Source organism: Lycium ferocissimum, chromosome 2, assembly GCF_029784015.1.
Source record: "Lycium ferocissimum isolate CSIRO_LF1 chromosome 2, AGI_CSIRO_Lferr_CH_V1, whole genome shotgun sequence".
NCBI lineage: Eukaryota > Viridiplantae > Streptophyta > Magnoliopsida > Solanales > Solanaceae > Lycium > Lycium ferocissimum.
In genome coordinates, this window is record NC_081343.1 from 56,354,275 (window position 1) to 56,372,086 (window position 17,812).

Consider the following 17,812-nt stretch of genomic DNA (forward strand, 5'->3'; position numbering starts at 1 on the left):
GAAATTCAACACATACTAGTAGACATACATTTTTAGTTTTTTTTACTTATCTACACAATCTAATTTTTCAACAATCAGTTGACACCCCTTGGATACATGCATGTAGCTCCGCCACTGCTTACGAGACAGCGAAAATTCAGATTAGTTAGGACCTCAAAGCGAGTAGCGAACGATGAAAAAAAAATGTATATATATGAAATAAATTCCAAGAAGTTGTTAATGTTTACTAATTCTGTTGTCGCGTTGCAGCCTAATACAAGTTCTGCCCATATTTTTGCTAATAGAGCATATATAAACTTCCCATAAAGAAAGGACTTAAGTTTACCAGTATAAAAGGGAAATTAGTGCTGTCTATTGAAACATTCAATGGGCAATTAATAATAAACAAAGTTTCTGCATAATTTCGAAATGATTGGTAAATGATGAAATAAAACTTCTGATACACTGCTTTCTCACATAATCGTCATATTTACTTCATGTGAATTAAATAAGATGATATTTCTTCTGATCTTTTTTCTTTTTTAAATATACACTTCTATTCATCTTTAAATAGGATGAACTCACACGTAGTAATAGTTTTTGTGTACTTAATTTGTAATTTCTACATGTTATTTTCAATAGATTTAATTGGTAGGGATTAATCAAAATTTTCCCGTGTAGAGGTCGATATAACTCAATCCATCATATGTTTTTCCAATTTGTAAGATAAAATAATTTTATTTATAGTAATAATTCCATCATTTTCTTTTTCTTTTTAAATGGCTGAGATCTTTATGGAGTATAAAATTTGGACATATCTAACTTCCAAGAGTCCAAAACAGTTGCCCTAATAACTCTCCTATCCTTATTATAACTTGTTTCATCTCCCAACTGACAAGACCCAAAATCCCATAAATACCCCTATATCTTCACACTAATCAGCCCATCTGCCACAAAATTAGCAAGCCTATTTTTGTCAATTAGTCCATTCACAATTTCTGTACATCAACTAAAGATAAGCAATGGATATAGGCAGAGCTATTCTTTCTCCTAATTCATAAAATTATTGAATTTTTTTTTTTTTTCATCTCAACGAAACCTCTAACTAACTCACCGGAAAATGGAATCCCCTCAATGAAATCCAACATGTTTACTTCACTGGAAAATCAAGAACTCGCCGGAAAATCAAGAATCCGGCAAACCATTGAGTTCATTTCTTCACTCATATCTCTTTCTTATTCAATCAAAGTTTTTCCTGTCAAATGGCAATCTATAAGAAACAAGCTTGAAGAACTTCTTTCTAGTCTCTCTGCTATTGAAAATTGTGATTCCACTGAGAATTACTCTCCATTATTTAGCTCTCTTCAAGCCATTACAGTTACCTTAAAAAACTGTCATGAACTTTCTAGGCATTGTGTTGAGTTTTCTTATAGTGGGAAATTACTCATGCAGAGTGATCTTGATATAGTTTCAACAAAATTGGAGAATCATATAAAGGGTATTTCAGAGATTTACTCTCTTGGTTTGCTTACTCAGAGCTATGCTATTATTGTTCCAAAGCCAAGTCTTGGAGCTTCACGTGATGATATAAATTTTTATATAAGGGATTTGTTGTCAAGGATCAAGATTGGTTCTTCAGAGATGAAGAAACAAGCTTTGATTGCTTTGAATGAAGTTATTCAAGAAGATGATACTAGGTATGTTAAAGTTGCAATTGAAATTGATGGTTTTGTTTCTTTGTTAGTGAGTTTTCTTGATTTGCAAGAAGATAATCTTCAAGAAGAAGCAGCTAAGGCATTATCTGTAATAGCAGGGTTTCAATCATTTAGAGGTGGTTTAATTTCTGCTGGAATAATTGCCCCATTGATTAGAGTTTTGGAATGTGGGAATTGTTTAAGTAAAGAATATGCTTCCAGGTGCTTAATGAAGGTTACAGAGAATTCAGATAATGCATGGTCAATTTCAGCTCATGGTGGAGTTACTGTTTTGTTGAAGATCTGTACAGAGGCTGAAGATAATTTTTTGGTTGGTTCAGTTTGTGGGGTGTTGAAAAATCTTGTTGGGGTTGAAGAGATCAAGAGGTTTATGATTGAGGAAGGTGCAATTTCAGTATTTATCAAGCTTGTTAGGTCTAAAGATGAGGTTACACAAATTAGTTCAATTGATTTTTTACAAACTATGGCTACTGGGGACGAATCAACTAGGCAGATGATCATGAAAGAAGGGGGAGTAAGAGCGTTGGCTTGTGTTTTGGATCCGAAATCATCGTCCTCATCTAAAGCAAGGGAAATGGCCTTAAGGGGGATTGTTAATTTGTGTTTCTCATCAGTAAATTCAGTGAACATCCTGTTGAGTCATGGATTTTTGGATCATATTTTGTATTATCTTCGACATAGGGACAGTTCTCTTCAAGAATTGGCCTTAAAGGCAGCATTTTGGCTATGTGGAACATCAGATGAAGCCAAGAAATTAATGGGGGATGCTGGATTTATGGCAGAACTGGTGAAGTTTCTTGATTCAAAGTCATTTGAGGTTAGAGAAATGGCAGCTGAAACATTATCAAGTATGGTGATAGTGCCAAGAAACCAAAAGAGATTTGTACAGAATGATCAAAATGTTGGTTTGCTGCTGCAAATGCTTGATCCTGAGCAGGCAAATTTTGTTAACAAGAAGCTGTTGCTTTCTATACTCATGTCTTTGACAAGTTGCAATTGTGCCAGAAAGAAAATTGCAAATTCTGAGTATCTAATAAACATTGAGAAGCTAGCAGAGGCTGAAGTTTCAGATGCAAAAAAGATTGTCAGGAAATTGTCCTCCAATAGATTCAAAAACATTCTCAATGGAATCTGGCATTCATAATCAATGTAATTCAGTTTTGTCTTATGCTTAACTGTTTACCTTAACACTCTCAATCCCCCAACCATCACGAAAAAAACCAAAACCAAAGAACAACAAGTAGATCTTATGTAATATAAACCAAGATAAATGTACTTAATTGTGGAAAAAGAGCTTTTAGAACAACCCTTTTTTAGCTTCTAGTCATATAAAGAGTCCCAATAAAAAGGATTATAGAAATCTTTTTTTTGTATTATATCATTTTCTTTTGTGATATTAATGTTTATGAGGATCCACATGGGTGAAGGCATGAATTTAGAGATGGGCATGTGATGAGTAGCCATCAGTGTTTTTGTCTTAGCCTTCCAAGGAGCCCAGAGCAGAGAGTGATGGATGAATATGCTCCCTCTGTATTTTCTTGTCCTTTTCTTATGCATTGGTTTTATATTAACGCGTGATGTATTTATTAATTTGACATAGCCAACACACTTACATGAGCTCATCTGGCTTGTATGGAGGACTTTTTCCTTTTCTTTTAAACTCCTTATCGAATGATTTTTAGATCAGCATGACATTCCATAAACTGTTTAGGACTACTATGACTTTCATAAAACACATAATTTAGGGTACTTGGACTGGCTTTAACATGTTATTATCGACCCAATTTTATAGGTTATCAACTTATACTCAGAGCATACATATTATATGCAGTTTGGGTCTTCAACTAATACTCAAGAGTAGATATTACATGCAGTTTGGATCTCAAGTTACCTAATCGTATAAACGTTTATTCACTTTTACATTGTCAGAAAGATAAAAATTAAGCTCGTCTTAACTTTCAAATATTACATTTTCCATGTAGCTACTTGTGTTTAATGAAGAGTTGGTCCAGGTCCAGGGTTAGTTGCCACTGGTAAACATGGTCTTACTACCGGTCCCCGATAACTAGCGAGGGATTTAGTGTAGCAACTCAGTTGCACACTATGAAAGTAGATGGAGAGATCAAGCAAGCGTTCCTTCGCCAACATACATTCAATGGTAAAGAGTAATTTATTGGCATCACCAACTTACATTTAATGGCACAGAGTAATATATCAGTATGAACATGAAACGGCTAGGAAGGACACAACCTTGGCCTACAGAATGAAGACTTTTTATTGTAAATGATTTAATCAATGCTAAGAATGCTTTGTTACATAAAAGATATATTGCCGCAATTTACCAAGACCCATGATAGGTCTTATATCCATTTATGACGTACCTTTTTCCTTTTCACCCCCACAGGGTAGGTGGGCTTATTGCAGGGGAAGGTAGTAGGTTTCCCGTTTCTGTACTTGAAAAAACATGATTTCTTATGAACAAATATTGGACCACAAAGAGCCTGGCTTAAGGCTGATGCAGGGAAGGGTTTTTAAGTCGGGCTTTGTGTCATCAACATTACCAAATATCAGTAAGAGATAACAATCCACACAGAGACCAGTGGGACCACATGGACCATTGGTCCAGACTGAGTACTGTGAATTTTGTCAATTGGCAAAAGAGTAGTCAATACTACAAACAGTGAAAAGAGAAGAGGAAAAGAAAGAAAATGAAAGTACTTCTTCCCCGTTCAATTGACTTTCACAGTCAAATTCAAAGTTAATTCTCTTAAAAAGATCACTCATATTTTGACAATTGCCTCATAATATCATTTTTATTTATTTTAGGATTAGAATATCACTCAACTATCCTCATTTTCCTCAAAAGAAGCTAAACATTACAAAACCCTCCTTCTCTCTTCGTTGGCATGCTATGTTACATTCAATTTTATTTTTTTTAATAATAAACTTTTGGAATAATTTCAAAAGCCTCCCTCCAAATTTGCCTTTATAATACTTAGTTCCTTTTACACTAGCTTCCCTTGTTTTGATTCCTTTGTAATCAAACTAATTTTAAATACTAAAAATTGTTTATGTTGCTAACATAACCTTTTGTAACCTTATTTATAATGTTTAAACTTTTGACGATAATAGTTTCTCATTGATCATAAGATTTTTCCTAATTTATAACTATCTAATTTTATAGCTAAAGTGTTTTTTTTTTTTTGGCTTGAAACTATTAATCTCGAACGCTAAAACATGAAATTCAACAACTGTGATATGAAAATTGATTCAAAAAGCTTGGACTTCATACTGCTTCATTAATTATTTTTAAAGTCTCACGTTGTATATACAGTTTTCAACCCTTTTTCGTAGATATGACTATGCTTCTTCTACCAAAAAAATAGTATAAAATTTATTGCAGTTATACAACTAGAAGAATTTAAAAAATGGATTATTCATCTCACCCTCTAAATACTAAAATAGTGATGTGCTCCTTTTAGCGCAAATATTGTTATTAATAACATGATTATAAGAACAAAGAGAAATATTACCGTAACACTAGAATTTAGGATTTCTCATAATGATATTACATTAACACTAGAATTTAGGATTTCTTATTTAGATATAAGATAGTTTTAAATTTTTAGCCTAACTATTAATATAACAATCCTAACAATTTTAGGGGAGAGAACTGTTACGAAACATTGTTCACATAATTAAGTTATAAAGGGGTAAATTTGAAATATATAGATTTCTAATTATATAAACAAGTTTTGGTTACAAAAATTGAAATAAGAGATGTTAGTGTAAATATCTCAAACCACAAGGGAACTAAGTGTTATCAAGATAAATTTGGAGGGAGATTTTTGAAATTATTCCATAAATTTATTATTAAAAAATAAAATTTTAATGTGACATGGCATGTCAACTAGGAGAGAAGGGGGGTTTTGTAATGTTTAATATTTTTTGAGGAAAATGGGGATAGTTGAGTGATATTCTAGTCCTAAAAAAACAAAAGTAATATTAAGAGGCAATTGTCAAAACATAGCTCACCTTTTAGGGAATTAACTCGTCAAATTCAATTTGTGTTTGTGCTATTGGATTATTCTTCATTTATTTGGTCTTTAACAGAAATAGCTCTAATTGTTTATCTCTTGCTCTTTTCCAGCTTTATTATGTTTCTGGGCCAGAAAATAAATTTCAGTACAAGAGAGCAAAACATTACTAGCCCAAAATCGAGGCCCTTTCTCAGTAAATCTAATATCGTGACTAACAACGTAATTTTCTACATTTTTTTTGTGCGGATTGCCCTTCAAAAGCACTGGTCTTTAAGTTTTACCCCTTAAATTGGTGGTCTTTAAGTTTTGCCCTCCGCTAGAAGCCCCTTGGTTCCGGGTTTGAACCCTCGCTCAGTCAAAAATTATAAATAAAAAAAAATTGTAAGGCAGAATTTTGAATGCAAACGCTACCGGCAGGAAGAGTTTTGCATTCAAAACTTTTCCTGCAGGTAGAGTTTGAAACTCTGCCTGAGGCAAACTTTGGCCCGAATAGGCCTAACTTGCTACAAACTCTGCCTTGCGTTTTTTTTTTTTTTTTTTTTTTTTTTTGACTGAGCTGGGGTTCGAACCCCAAACCTTATGGTATCAGGCGAAGGAAAAATATTAAAGACTACCAATTTAATGCACAAAAATTAAAGACCACCCCAACATTAGGCAATTCTTTTCTCTAGTATGAACCCAGCTTGAGCCCAATACGGTTTTTCTCTTCAGTTCAGCATAGGTCAATGGGTAAGCCTTCGATAAGTATAATACAACATGCGCCAATCTTTTTAAAGAAAAAGTTTATCTCACATACTTTTATTTAAGTAAATACATATTGGAAATTAGGAGGAAAACGGGCGATTGGGTGCGAATCCTCGTTACCATACTAAGAGATTACGGAGATGGATTCCATGAGAATAATGCTTAGTGTATTAGTTTATATCACTAGTATGACTAAAAGTGTCTTCCTTAATGAAAACATTCTTTTTACACCAAATAGAAATTATTTGCGTGATTTTGACAGTCATCAGTCAACACGTATATAAAATCATCAATCTTCAGTAGTAGAAGTTATCATGAAAACATATGGTGTCTCCCACAATCTACTATTATCATATGTCACGCTTGTAACTTTATACCAAATTAAACATCAGAAGATGATCTAAAAAATAGTTTTTTCATGAACAATATCTTACGTTATACCAAACCCAACCAATGTGGCCAAATGAGAATCTTGGAATCCCCAATTAGGGAAAGATCAAGTCCTTCTCTAGTATGAATAAATGAGAAGCATCATGCCATGGTAAATTAAAGTAGCAACAGAGAAAAGAGTGACAAGGCTAATGATCCAACCAGTCCTCATATATGTTTAACGGAGGTCAAGAACAATAGCAATGACGCAATGAGCAAAGGTCTTGGGAGGGAAGACAAGATTTTAAGTTTTCAAACAAGTTATTATTGCATTTACTCTACTCATATTATTGGCACTTTTTATATGTGGTTATTAATTGCTATCGACTTCACAGCTTCATGGTATGGTCAATCAGTAAAGAGTCGGTATGCCAATACATACAGTATGAGGAGGTCAGGTATCCAGCACCCCCTTTTCTCTCGGTGTTTTATTCTTTTCATAGGGCAATAAAACGTGGTACATCTAAGATAACAAAATTTAAAAAGGCATTAAAAACCCAGTTCCCTTCTTTCTTACACAAAAAAAGTAATGCAGGCTTGTTTACTCCTAAGTCTCTCCATGTTATCATTCACAAAACACCAGAACTAAGACATTGGAAAGCTATTTACCACAACAAGTCTTCAGTCATCAGAACCAATTGTTGAGACTTGAGGATGATCATTTCTCAATTATTCAGACAATAACCATCACCTTTAGCTAGTCAAAAGCTAATGGACTTCCCCAGTACAATCATTTCTCAGCATGTCATGATGCTACGCCATGTTTTCAGTATCTCCCCTGCAAACGTTAAAAGAGAATGATCGTTGAACAAATTGATAGATAACAAGTTGAGTAATATTCGAATGTAGAAAAGAGGGATAAATTATCAAAGAATGCTCCTAGTTTCAAACCCCCTTTTTTATACGTAAAGAGGATGGTATTTTGGTGAAATTCCTCTCACCATTACAGTTCTCATTCAACTTCCACCATTTGCTTGGAGGTCCCAAGTATTTTCCAAATGAGATGGTAGGTCTTGGGCTTTCACTAACCTCCAAGAAAGAGAGAACTAATTGACCCATAAATTATTCAGAGAATCATAAGGCAAAATAATGAAAAATCACAAAAGGTACAATGGATATGTTCCTAAAGGCTGTAGATATATCATAGTAGTAATTAAACATTGAGAGAGCTACAAATACTAAGCCCACAGAACCATTGGCCAAAAAAAAAAAAAAATAACAGGCAAATCACACATATCAAAGTCAACTGACAATAGAAAGTAGTAAAATAACTACTTATCAAGAAAAAGGGGATGTCATAAAATAAAAGCTTTTTAGATACCAGATTGTTTGGATGGCTGTAACTTGTTATATTGTATTATTATACTTAGTACAATATATATTTTATTGTTATTCAAATTTTATTGCATTGCATTCACAAAATAATACAGTACAATCCAATACAATACAATATGATGAGTAACAACCATCCAAACAAGCTGAAGGATTCTAGGGTGTATGTTCAATCAAAGAAATGCTAAAACAATAAAATTTTAACTTTTTAGATCTCTCTCTAGGAGAGTGTAATGCACACTTTCTGGCATCTGGTGTTATACGGAGGTCAATGATGTGTTTCGGACGATAACGGGAGGCGTGTAGTAATAGGACACAAGCATAGTTAAAAGGTCATAACGGGTGAAAGCAGACAAGTGGGATGGGGGATTTTAAGTTATCTCCCTTAAGTACATCATATCATGTCATTCACAGAGAAATAAACAGCAAAGTAATGCGTAAGAGGGAAGGGAAGCAACAGCTTACTTGGTCCGTTTCCGTTGTACCACTAGCTGCATAAGTTCTCTGCTCTCCCCCTTGCATGTTGCCCCGCTGCTCCATCTGTGGGAAACTCTGATCTCCTCCTGGCCTTGGATTACTCTGCCCAAACGGGGCACCAGTTCCCTGCATTTGACCTCCAAAGGTTTGTTGTCCATAACTTCCACCTTGTGGAGGGGTATAATGTTGAGCTCCTCCGAAGCTTCCTTGCTCTGGAGGTGCAGAACCTCTCTGGTCTTGAGGAGAGTAATTTCCTTGCTCTCCTTGATTATAATTAACCTCGTATGGACGTCTTGAATCTTGTCTTTCACCCTGGGAATTATCCCATCCACCGGGGCTGCTACCAAGAGGTGTAGGACCCCTACGATCCCCAGCTCCTTGTGGCCCATAACTCTGTTGAGGTGAAAAACTTTGCTGACGGCCATGATTCCATTGAGGAGGAACATTCTGAGATGCACCGGAACTCTGATTTGGCAGAGGATTCTGCGGCCTCTCATAATTCTGCTGTGGCGGATTCTGTGGTGGTCTGTAGTTCTGTTGAGGTTGTGGAGGATACTGTTGTGAGTCACAGTTCTGCTGGGGTGGAGGATACCTTGGTGGGCCATAGTTCTGTTGGGGTGGAGGATACCTTGGTGGGCCATAGTTCTGCTGGGGTGGAGGACCCCGTGGTGCGCCATAGTTCTGCTGGGGTGGAGGACCCTGTGGTGCGCCATAGTTCTGCTGGGGTGGAGGACCCTGTGGTGCACGATAGTTCTGCTGCGGTGGAGGACCCTGTGCTGGCCCATAGTTCTGCTGAGGTGGACCCTGCGGTGGGGAATAATTGCCTTGTTGATACTGTGGGCCTCTTCGAGGCCTGCTACCTTGTCTTTGAAACTGTGGAGGCGGTGGTCTCTCGATGATCTCCCCATTATTATACTTGTCACCTATTGTTAATAGCATGACAGATGCCGAAGGAAACCACAATAAAATTCGAGTTAATAACTTATAGAGCATAATCATAGTTTTGAAATGCTAATAACAAATAACATTCAGACCTCCATATTCCTTGTTTACTGGATCAATGTACGAATCAGGCAGTACAAACACAACTCCTGGCAGACCTGATTGCAGAGACAAGCCTCTATATCAAACCAACAATATATTTATCGTTGCTCAGAAAGAAAAATACAACATAATACACACTAACCTTCAAACTTCTTCGATGTTTCCTCTGAACACAAGACCTGAAAACCCCGGTAAGTTGTTGTGCTTAAGGCATAAATCTTTTTCTTAGCCTCTTCCACACTGCAATTAGTTAAACAATACAAAGCAACAAAGTCTTAGGTCAATGATAGGAAGTTTACTCCTGATTCTGTATCACGTGTCTTTTTGACTTCCGAAAAGACAAAAGACATGATTTCCCAAAATCACAATGAACAGGCACCACAATCCTGACCCTGTTCTTCAGTTACATAATGATCGAAGAATGTGCATAGATTATATATTGTACTAGTAGATAAGATAGGAAATGATACGAATTAGTGGAACTCGAGCATGAACGCCACAAAAAAGACAAAGATATATAAACTGGAATCAGTTTCTTTCACATTCCTCGCAGATACAATTACTATTTCGAGAGTTAACAGATTCTTTTCTTTACCTACAATTTTCCATACATTTTTAAATGTTAAATATACTTTTCTCTTGATATGGTAAGCTCCCCTTTCCCAATTTGCTCCATTGATCATTGTGTGTTCTTCCTTTGAACCAGCCATTAGAGCTCTCAACTTAATTGTTCAGGTTATCTCTCAGCACCTTATTATTGGAGTTGGAGGGTCTTTAAAACTAATCTATCCTACTTTATCATTATATGTTGTTTCAGAATATATAAAAACAAAAACACTAGATGATTTTTCCTCATACTTCAATTAGAGTCATCTTCTCAAATCGGCGGTTTAGTATATCTAAACTAGGAAAATAAGCAGACAAAAAGAACAACATATCAAATGTCAATGTACAAAATGTTAAAGACTCTAAATACAATTAGGGAAGGGTAAATAAAAATTACCTCCCTAATACTTTAGCAGCAGTCTGAACATAAGTATCAAAGCATATGTAAAATCATATATTACACAATTTGCCATACACGAAGCACATGTCAAGAAACTAGTAAAAAACAAAAATTAGATGATTTTTCCTCATACACCAATTCGGGTCATTTTCTAAAATCGTAAGTATAGTAAATCTAAACTAGGAAAATAAGCTGACCAAGAGAAGTACATATCAAATATCAATGTTAAAAACACTGAATACAATTAGGGAAGGGTAATAGAAATGACCTGCCGAAGACTTTAGCAGCAGTTTGTATATAAGTATCAATCATCTGTTCCCTAGTAAGTTGAGTATCTTTAGGAAAATCAATAACAATAAGCCAATGTTCATAATCGCATCCTTCGAAAAGGATTGTATCGGGACCTATTTCATCATCACCAGGGTTCCGGTCAAATGATCGAGACCTCGAGGAGAGCGAAATAGTAGAAGACCTAAATAACCTCGATTGGTTAGGAAAATCGAAACGGTGAAGCTTAGAGGGATTGTTTATTTGGGAGAGTGATGATGGAGTTGAAGAAATGAGGAGAGATGGTGGTTGATGGACTGTTTGAGTGAATATGGAAGAGGAAAGTGAGAGGACTCGCCGGAGACGGAGAGAATACAGCGCCATCGCCGGTGCAGAGAATATGGGACTTGACTGTGAAGTAGGGTTTAGGGTTTTAGATAAGACTTGAATTGGGGGAGCAGAAATAGAAATGGAGAAGAAAAGGTTAGGACTGTCATTTTACTTGTTCTTTTTCTACCTTCATGTTTCTGGCCCAACAACACATTCCAGCAAAACATTACTGGCCCAAAATCTAGGCCCCTTTCGCAGTAAGAACCCAATTTTTTGTCCTTCGTATGGATTGGTCTTTAATTTTTGTCCTACTTCTTATTTAATAAAAATTTATGGGCTAAAGTACCTTTATTTGCTGGTCGATGAAATTAGAGATTTTGGGTTCGAAAGCAAAGTAAAAAAAATAAAAAATAAAACAATTTCACAAGGTAATGTTTTCATAGAAATTATGCCTTAAGATATAATTCTACAGAACTATGCACGGACAAGGCATAGTTTCTATGTACTTTTGTAGAAATTAAGTTACTACAAAACTATGCCGGAAAAGGCATAGTTTCTATCTAACTTTGCCATAATAGGCATAGTTTGCTATGAAACCTTGCCTTGTGATTTTTTTTTTTTTTACTCTGCTGGAATTCGAATCCAGAATCTCAAGAGTATTTCGGCCACTTTTTTATTACTTAAAATGACGAAGGGAAAAAATTAAACATCAATGATTTGAGGGACAAAAATTAAAGACCACCCCAATAATGGGGCAATCGTATGACTTTAGTATGAATCCAGCTTAGCCCAATAACTTTTTGGGAAAATTACGTGTGGTCACTACTCTAGAAGAAATATTACTACTATTACCTATATTAAATAATTACTAAAATTACCAATAATTTACCAATTTTACCAAAAAACTTGAAATTTCGCCCATTCCGACCTTTTTAGCCTAATTTCAAGGTTACCACCTTTTTCAGCCTAATTTCGATGTACTAAAATATTTAGCTATTTTAATTATATTTAATCCATTCGTTACGTTATTCACACACAATTATGCAATCTGATTCTACCCATCTTTATCAAATTTGCTCATTTTGAAACTTCCCTCAAATTCTTGTGAGGATGGGTCCGTGTTTTGATTTGATTACTTACACCCAAGATAATGTAAAAGAGAAACAAAATTAATCTCACATACGCAAATCATACACAGTTCATACAAAAGAAATACATAAATTATACATTGTATATACACAATTCATATAATTAATTAGTCTCACATACATATATCATACACAGTTCATACACCAAAAAATACACAAATCATATAATGTATATACACAATTCATACAATTACTTAGTCTCACATAAACATATCATACACAGTTCATACAAACAAACAAAAAAATATACAAATCATACAATGTATATACACAATTCATATAATTAATTAGTTATGGAAGAATTTAGTGGACAAAAGAATTTGTTATGGAAGGGAGATTATGGGGGATTGTATTAGCAAAAGAATGCAACTAAAACGGGTTTTTTGGGATTCTAATTCGGGAAAAGAAAAGGAAACTGAAATGCATTTCCCTTATAACAATGCGTCATTAGGGGGAATTATATTTAGGTAAACTTGTATCCAATGGAAATTTACCATATTTTGTATGATTTGATAATCAAACAACCGGTATTTTCTGGTACTATGGGTAAATAATAATATGTACAGGAAATTTTCCCCTTTTTGCTCTTCAACTAGCCCAATAGGCAAGCCTTCAACAAGTATAATATAGCGTGCACCAATACTTTTTTATTCTTAAAAAAAATTATATTTCCCTCATCTATGCTGTTATAGAAGCACTAATGCCCTTAAGGAAATGTTTTTCATTTATTTTGTTCTTTAAAAATATAGTAGTATTTTTATATTAAACAAAACTATAATTTAATTATTTTCCTACTATTTAGCACTTTGAAATCAACTAAAACTTTGAAAAAAGAAAAAAATGATTGGTGTGATTTTGATATATAGTCATCAGTCAAGACGTAAAATAATATCATCAATCTAGCTTGATCTGTACCCAAAGTGACCAAGAAAACATTAGCACATACTTTATCTGCCACGATTTACTATTATCATATGTCATGCATGTAATTTTATACCAAATTAAATATCAGAAAATGATCTAAGAAATGGTTTTTTGTGAAAAAATATTTTACGTACGTAACTAATATCATATTCTATATGAACATGAACATATATTAGTACCAGTTTGGGAGAATGTCACTGCTTTTGACTTTCAGAAGAGAATTTATTGTGTTTAACTAATTAAGTATGCACCTAATTACTTGAATATCTATTTTCCAAAGAGAATTTATTGTCCTTAATTAATTAATTAATTATTTATCACCTTACTGAAATTCTACATTATTGTGCTTGTATAAGCTGGCCACTACTTGCTAACAAGTTGATCCATATGGCGTTGCCCTTTATTTGTAAACTAATTTTATGACGTGAGTGTTAGTGGCAAAATTAAAATTTAGACGTTGCTGGTTTTGAGTTAAGAAAGTAGGTTATTAATGGTACATTTCATTCTATCTATACTTATTTTTTGCACGGATATAGAATTTGTCCCGCAAATATGAAAAAAAATTAGAATAAATTAATGCAGCTTAAAGAATTCATTGAGATACTAACTTTAAAGGAATTCTAACATTTCTTTTTTCAAAAGTTGATATTTTTTTGTGATACATCATAACTCTTTCCTCAATGTCAAGGAAAAAAAGGAATTGTGGTTTAAGTTTCTTTAAACTTCAGCCTGCTTGGGTTTAATATACTATCTAACGTTTGAATTGTAGATGGGAACACAAATATGATGTTTTTTCCTTCTCTTTTCATCGTTAGAACTTAAAAGAAGTACTTCTTTGTTTATCAAGTTTAACTAATGAACTTTTCAAAATTGTTTTTGTTCTTGATGAGGACATCATAACCAATACTGCAATTTAAAATCAGGCAGCAGATTAGTTTGCAAGTAGGTCGTTGCAGCCATATTTAGAATCTTTAGTAGGTATATACTAGGATTCTTTTTTATGAAAAATTAAAGAGAAGTAAACGTCAATTTTCTAAAGCAACCATGTCATCTTGTCCCCCAGCTAGACTTTTGAAATAAGTATTTCACACGTACAATTCCTACTTGATTCCTCCAATTGAACCGAAAACCAGCAAATTACAACTGGATTACAGTTCCAATTTGATGTTGATATAAATAGTGAACCTGGTTGAATAAATAATTCACTTGGAGTAACGATCAAACAAGTAAATAGTTTATACTAGTCAAACTTCTTTAGTTCTTTTGAACAAAACTTTTTACAACGTAACTATTCACTATATAATTTTATACCGTTGTCTTCTCTTGTACATTAATTTATCACGTAGAGTCCATGCACCGACTTGCTATTAAAAAATAAATGCAATATAATATTTGCGGATAGAAATAGCTAGTGTTAGGAGCCCTTCTTTTCAGCAAATACATGGGATGGTTAGCCTGTAACATTAATACAACGTAAACCCGTTGACTTCCATAGAAATATCTTATAGCCATCTATCATCGGGCTTTATTTTGTTACTAGTTTAGCGTACGTGCGTTGCACGTATGCATTGCATGAATAACAAATTGATGAAAATAGTCACCGCAATAAGAACTAATTGATGAAAAATAGCAATTGCCGTCAAATCAAATGCAATAATTAATTAAATGATAAAAATGATTGTCATTACACGTTGGCACAATAGGTGAGTTCATTCTCTTCTGAACATGAAGCTGATGAATTTAGTTGAATTATATATATATATATAACTATAACTACAAATACAATCATGTTATGTTGTTGTATCTCGCCTAATTAACAGCTCTTTATAAATGCTATATTCATAATCTTTATACAAAAAACTAATAATTTTTTAAATAAAATCAGACAAGTAATGAATATAGATAAATAAGAAACTTTTTAACATAATTGTTAATTTTGGACAATTAGTTTTTTTTGACACAACAAGCGCACACTATTTCAGGTTGGTATAAAATGGAGTATAAGAAAATTAAGTTAATTATCGTGTAAAGAATTGATCATTTTTCCCTTTTTTTTTATGGAAAATAAAGAAATAAAAGATAAGTATAATTTATCAAGATTCTAAGATAAATATCTTATGTAGAAAAATGAAGTTGTGCTACTTTTATAACTTAATATTAAATGCTTAAAAATGTTCTCCGCTTTTCTTTTTTCAACATCATTGATGTCCAGCGATTTTTAGGTAATCAATAATTGGTAATTTTGTATAAAAGATACTAATTATTATATATTGTCAAATAAGGAAAAGATTTTTTAATGAATATAAATAAATAGGAACTTTTTTAACATAATTGTAAATTTTGGACAATTGGTTTTTTTAACACAACAAAGCGCACACTATTTTAGTTGGTATAAAACGGAGTATAAGAAAATCAAATTAATTATCGTGTAAAGAATGAATCAGTTTTCCTTTTTTTCTAGAAAATAAAGAGATAAAATATAATTTTAATTTATCAAGTTCTAAAAGAAATGGACTTACATTATCAATTAACTTATGCCTGCAATAGATTTTTTTTTTTTTTTTTTTTTTTTTTGCTTAAAGCTCCTCAATTCTAGGCTTCATGGTCATCGCCTCATATTCTACTGAAATAATCAAAACTCTTAAAAACTACGTGTAAATCTAGTGGAATCCTAATCCCATTGAATTCCATGTTGACTTTTTCCAATCCGTAATACTCCGTCCGTTCACTTTTACTTATCTATTATTCCCTTTATAGATTTTCAGTTTTACTTGTCAATTTTCACATATCAAGGTAAGACAAAAAAAAAAAAAAAAACTTATTTTACCCTTAGCATTTATTACTCATTTCAAATCATTTTCCCAACTCCAATACAATTATACACCATTTAATAGGGGTATTGTGGTAAAATACCTATCTTAATTATTGTTTTTTAAACAGCGTGAAAAGTCAAAACGTGACAAATAAAAGTGAACGGAGGGAATAATTATCCATCTTGCAATTATAGATTTTTTACTGGTCTTTTTGTCCGAATGTGTAGTCAATCTCAGATTCATTATTTCTTCATAAGTTTACTCCAACTCAAAATATTCTTTTCACAATTGTGCGGAGATGATGAAATAAAAAAACATGAACCAATAATACATAGTGTTAAATAACACCATATTATACTAATTTAACGTAATTTTTATTTCTAAGTAACCAAAATTTTATGGCCTCAACTCTCAACTCTTCCGTAATCAGTAAAGTTCGTTAGTTTTTAAACAAAACTCTTCCGTAATCAGTAAAGTTCGTTAGTTTTTAAACAAACCATCAAGGAAAGAATTAATGAACATATTTTACATAGTCCCACTAACTCCTTAAGCGCTTTACAATTCAATCTTTAAATCAACATAGCTCCGGCCTTCCAAGCACCTGCATACATACAAAAAAAAGATTGACGTAATTTTTATTGTGAGTAACCTGAACTCCATGGTCTCAATTCTCAAACCTTTGTCAACATTAAGAAGTTTAGACAATAAAAAACGATTATTTTCTAGACAAATATTTTGAAAAAAAAAAATATAACAGACCATCCAGAAAAGAAAAGAATCAACGAACACTGCACATAGCCCCACTAACTCCTTCAAACCCTAACAATTCAATTTTAAATCAACATAGCTCCGGTCCTTCCAAGCATCTGCATACATACAAAAAAAAAAAAAAAAAAAAAAAAAAAAAGATTGTCAACTTAATAAACCAACAAAGATTGGATAAAGTTATCAACCAACATACATATTATTAAAGGAAAATATGATACTAAAAGAGGAGAAAATTATAGGAAGTTTTTAAGGTGGGACGGAGGAGAGAAAATTGCATTGATATTCGTACCGTGAAACTCTATGTATAGAGGTCATGTGTGTTTCAGACGTGGTTCAAGAGATTTTATGGTTGAGTAATTCTATTATTAGTATGGCTTAAAATATCCTATTATTAGTTGATCTCAAATCCTTAAATATTAGGTGAATTATTTATTGTTATGATTGTATCCAATATGGAACTATTAATAATAATTTGAGAAAACAGTGACAATTTTATCTATTGCGGAGTCCTTTAATGAAGGGCAAAAAGTTCAATCAACATTCTAAGGCCCTTCGTGTTTTTAATATAATCTAAGATTATTTTAATCATAAGTAAAAATCTCTTCCTTTCTTTCTTCGGGTGGGAGGTTGACAATCCAATAGTAGTATGGGAATAAAAGTATATTGTTTTTTGATAGATTATTTACACGATAATGATAATTAAGAAACTCTGTGCCTGTGTTAATTAGGAGGATCTAACACATTTAAGTTTTTTATTCCAAAGATTTTATATAATTTATATGATGATGAAACATTA

The 17,812-nt window shown here is 33.1% G+C and overlaps 2 protein-coding genes across 2 annotated transcripts; one reads left to right on the forward strand and one right to left on the reverse strand.

The window, feature by feature from the left end:
* Positions 1–820: 820 nt before the first annotated feature.
* On the forward strand, positions 821–3,380 carry LOC132046195 (vacuolar protein 8). Its single transcript, XM_059436760.1, has one exon. The coding sequence runs from the start codon at positions 1,114–1,116 to the stop codon at positions 2,836–2,838; it is 1,725 nt and encodes a 574-aa protein (XP_059292743.1). The 5' UTR covers positions 821–1,113; the 3' UTR covers positions 2,839–3,380.
* Positions 3,381–7,286: 3,906 nt separating this feature from the next.
* On the reverse strand, positions 7,287–11,490 carry LOC132046204 (multiple organellar RNA editing factor 1, mitochondrial-like). The gene is made up of 5 exons (XM_059436769.1): positions 11,035–11,490; positions 9,903–10,000; positions 9,751–9,816; positions 8,705–9,639; positions 7,287–7,685 (listed from the first exon to the last, which is right to left on the reverse strand). The coding sequence occupies exons 1-5, from the start codon at positions 11,415–11,417 to the stop codon at positions 7,674–7,676; spliced, it is 1,494 nt and encodes a 497-aa protein (XP_059292752.1). The 5' UTR covers positions 11,418–11,490; the 3' UTR covers positions 7,287–7,673.
* Positions 11,491–17,812: the final 6,322 nt, after the last annotated feature.

What these genes read in the sequence shown, in the direction of transcription:
- LOC132046195 (XM_059436760.1), top strand. Translation starts at nt 1,114, where the DNA reads ATGAAATCCAACATGTTTACTTCACTGGAAAATCAAGAACTCGCCGGA.
- LOC132046204 (XM_059436769.1), bottom strand. Translation starts at nt 11,417, where the DNA reads ATGGCGCTGTATTCTCTCCGTCTCCGGCGAGTCCTCTCACTTTCCTCT. An exon ending in GCTGCTAAAGTCTTCGGCAG is followed by an intron (nt 10,001 to 11,034) that starts GTCATTTCTATT and finishes AACTAATTGCAG; the next exon opens with TGTGGAAGAGGCTAAGAAAA. An exon ending in AACATCGAAGAAGTTTGAAG is followed by an intron (nt 9,817 to 9,902) that starts GTTAGTGTGTAT and finishes CTCTGCAATCAG; the next exon opens with GTCTGCCAGGAGTTGTGTTT.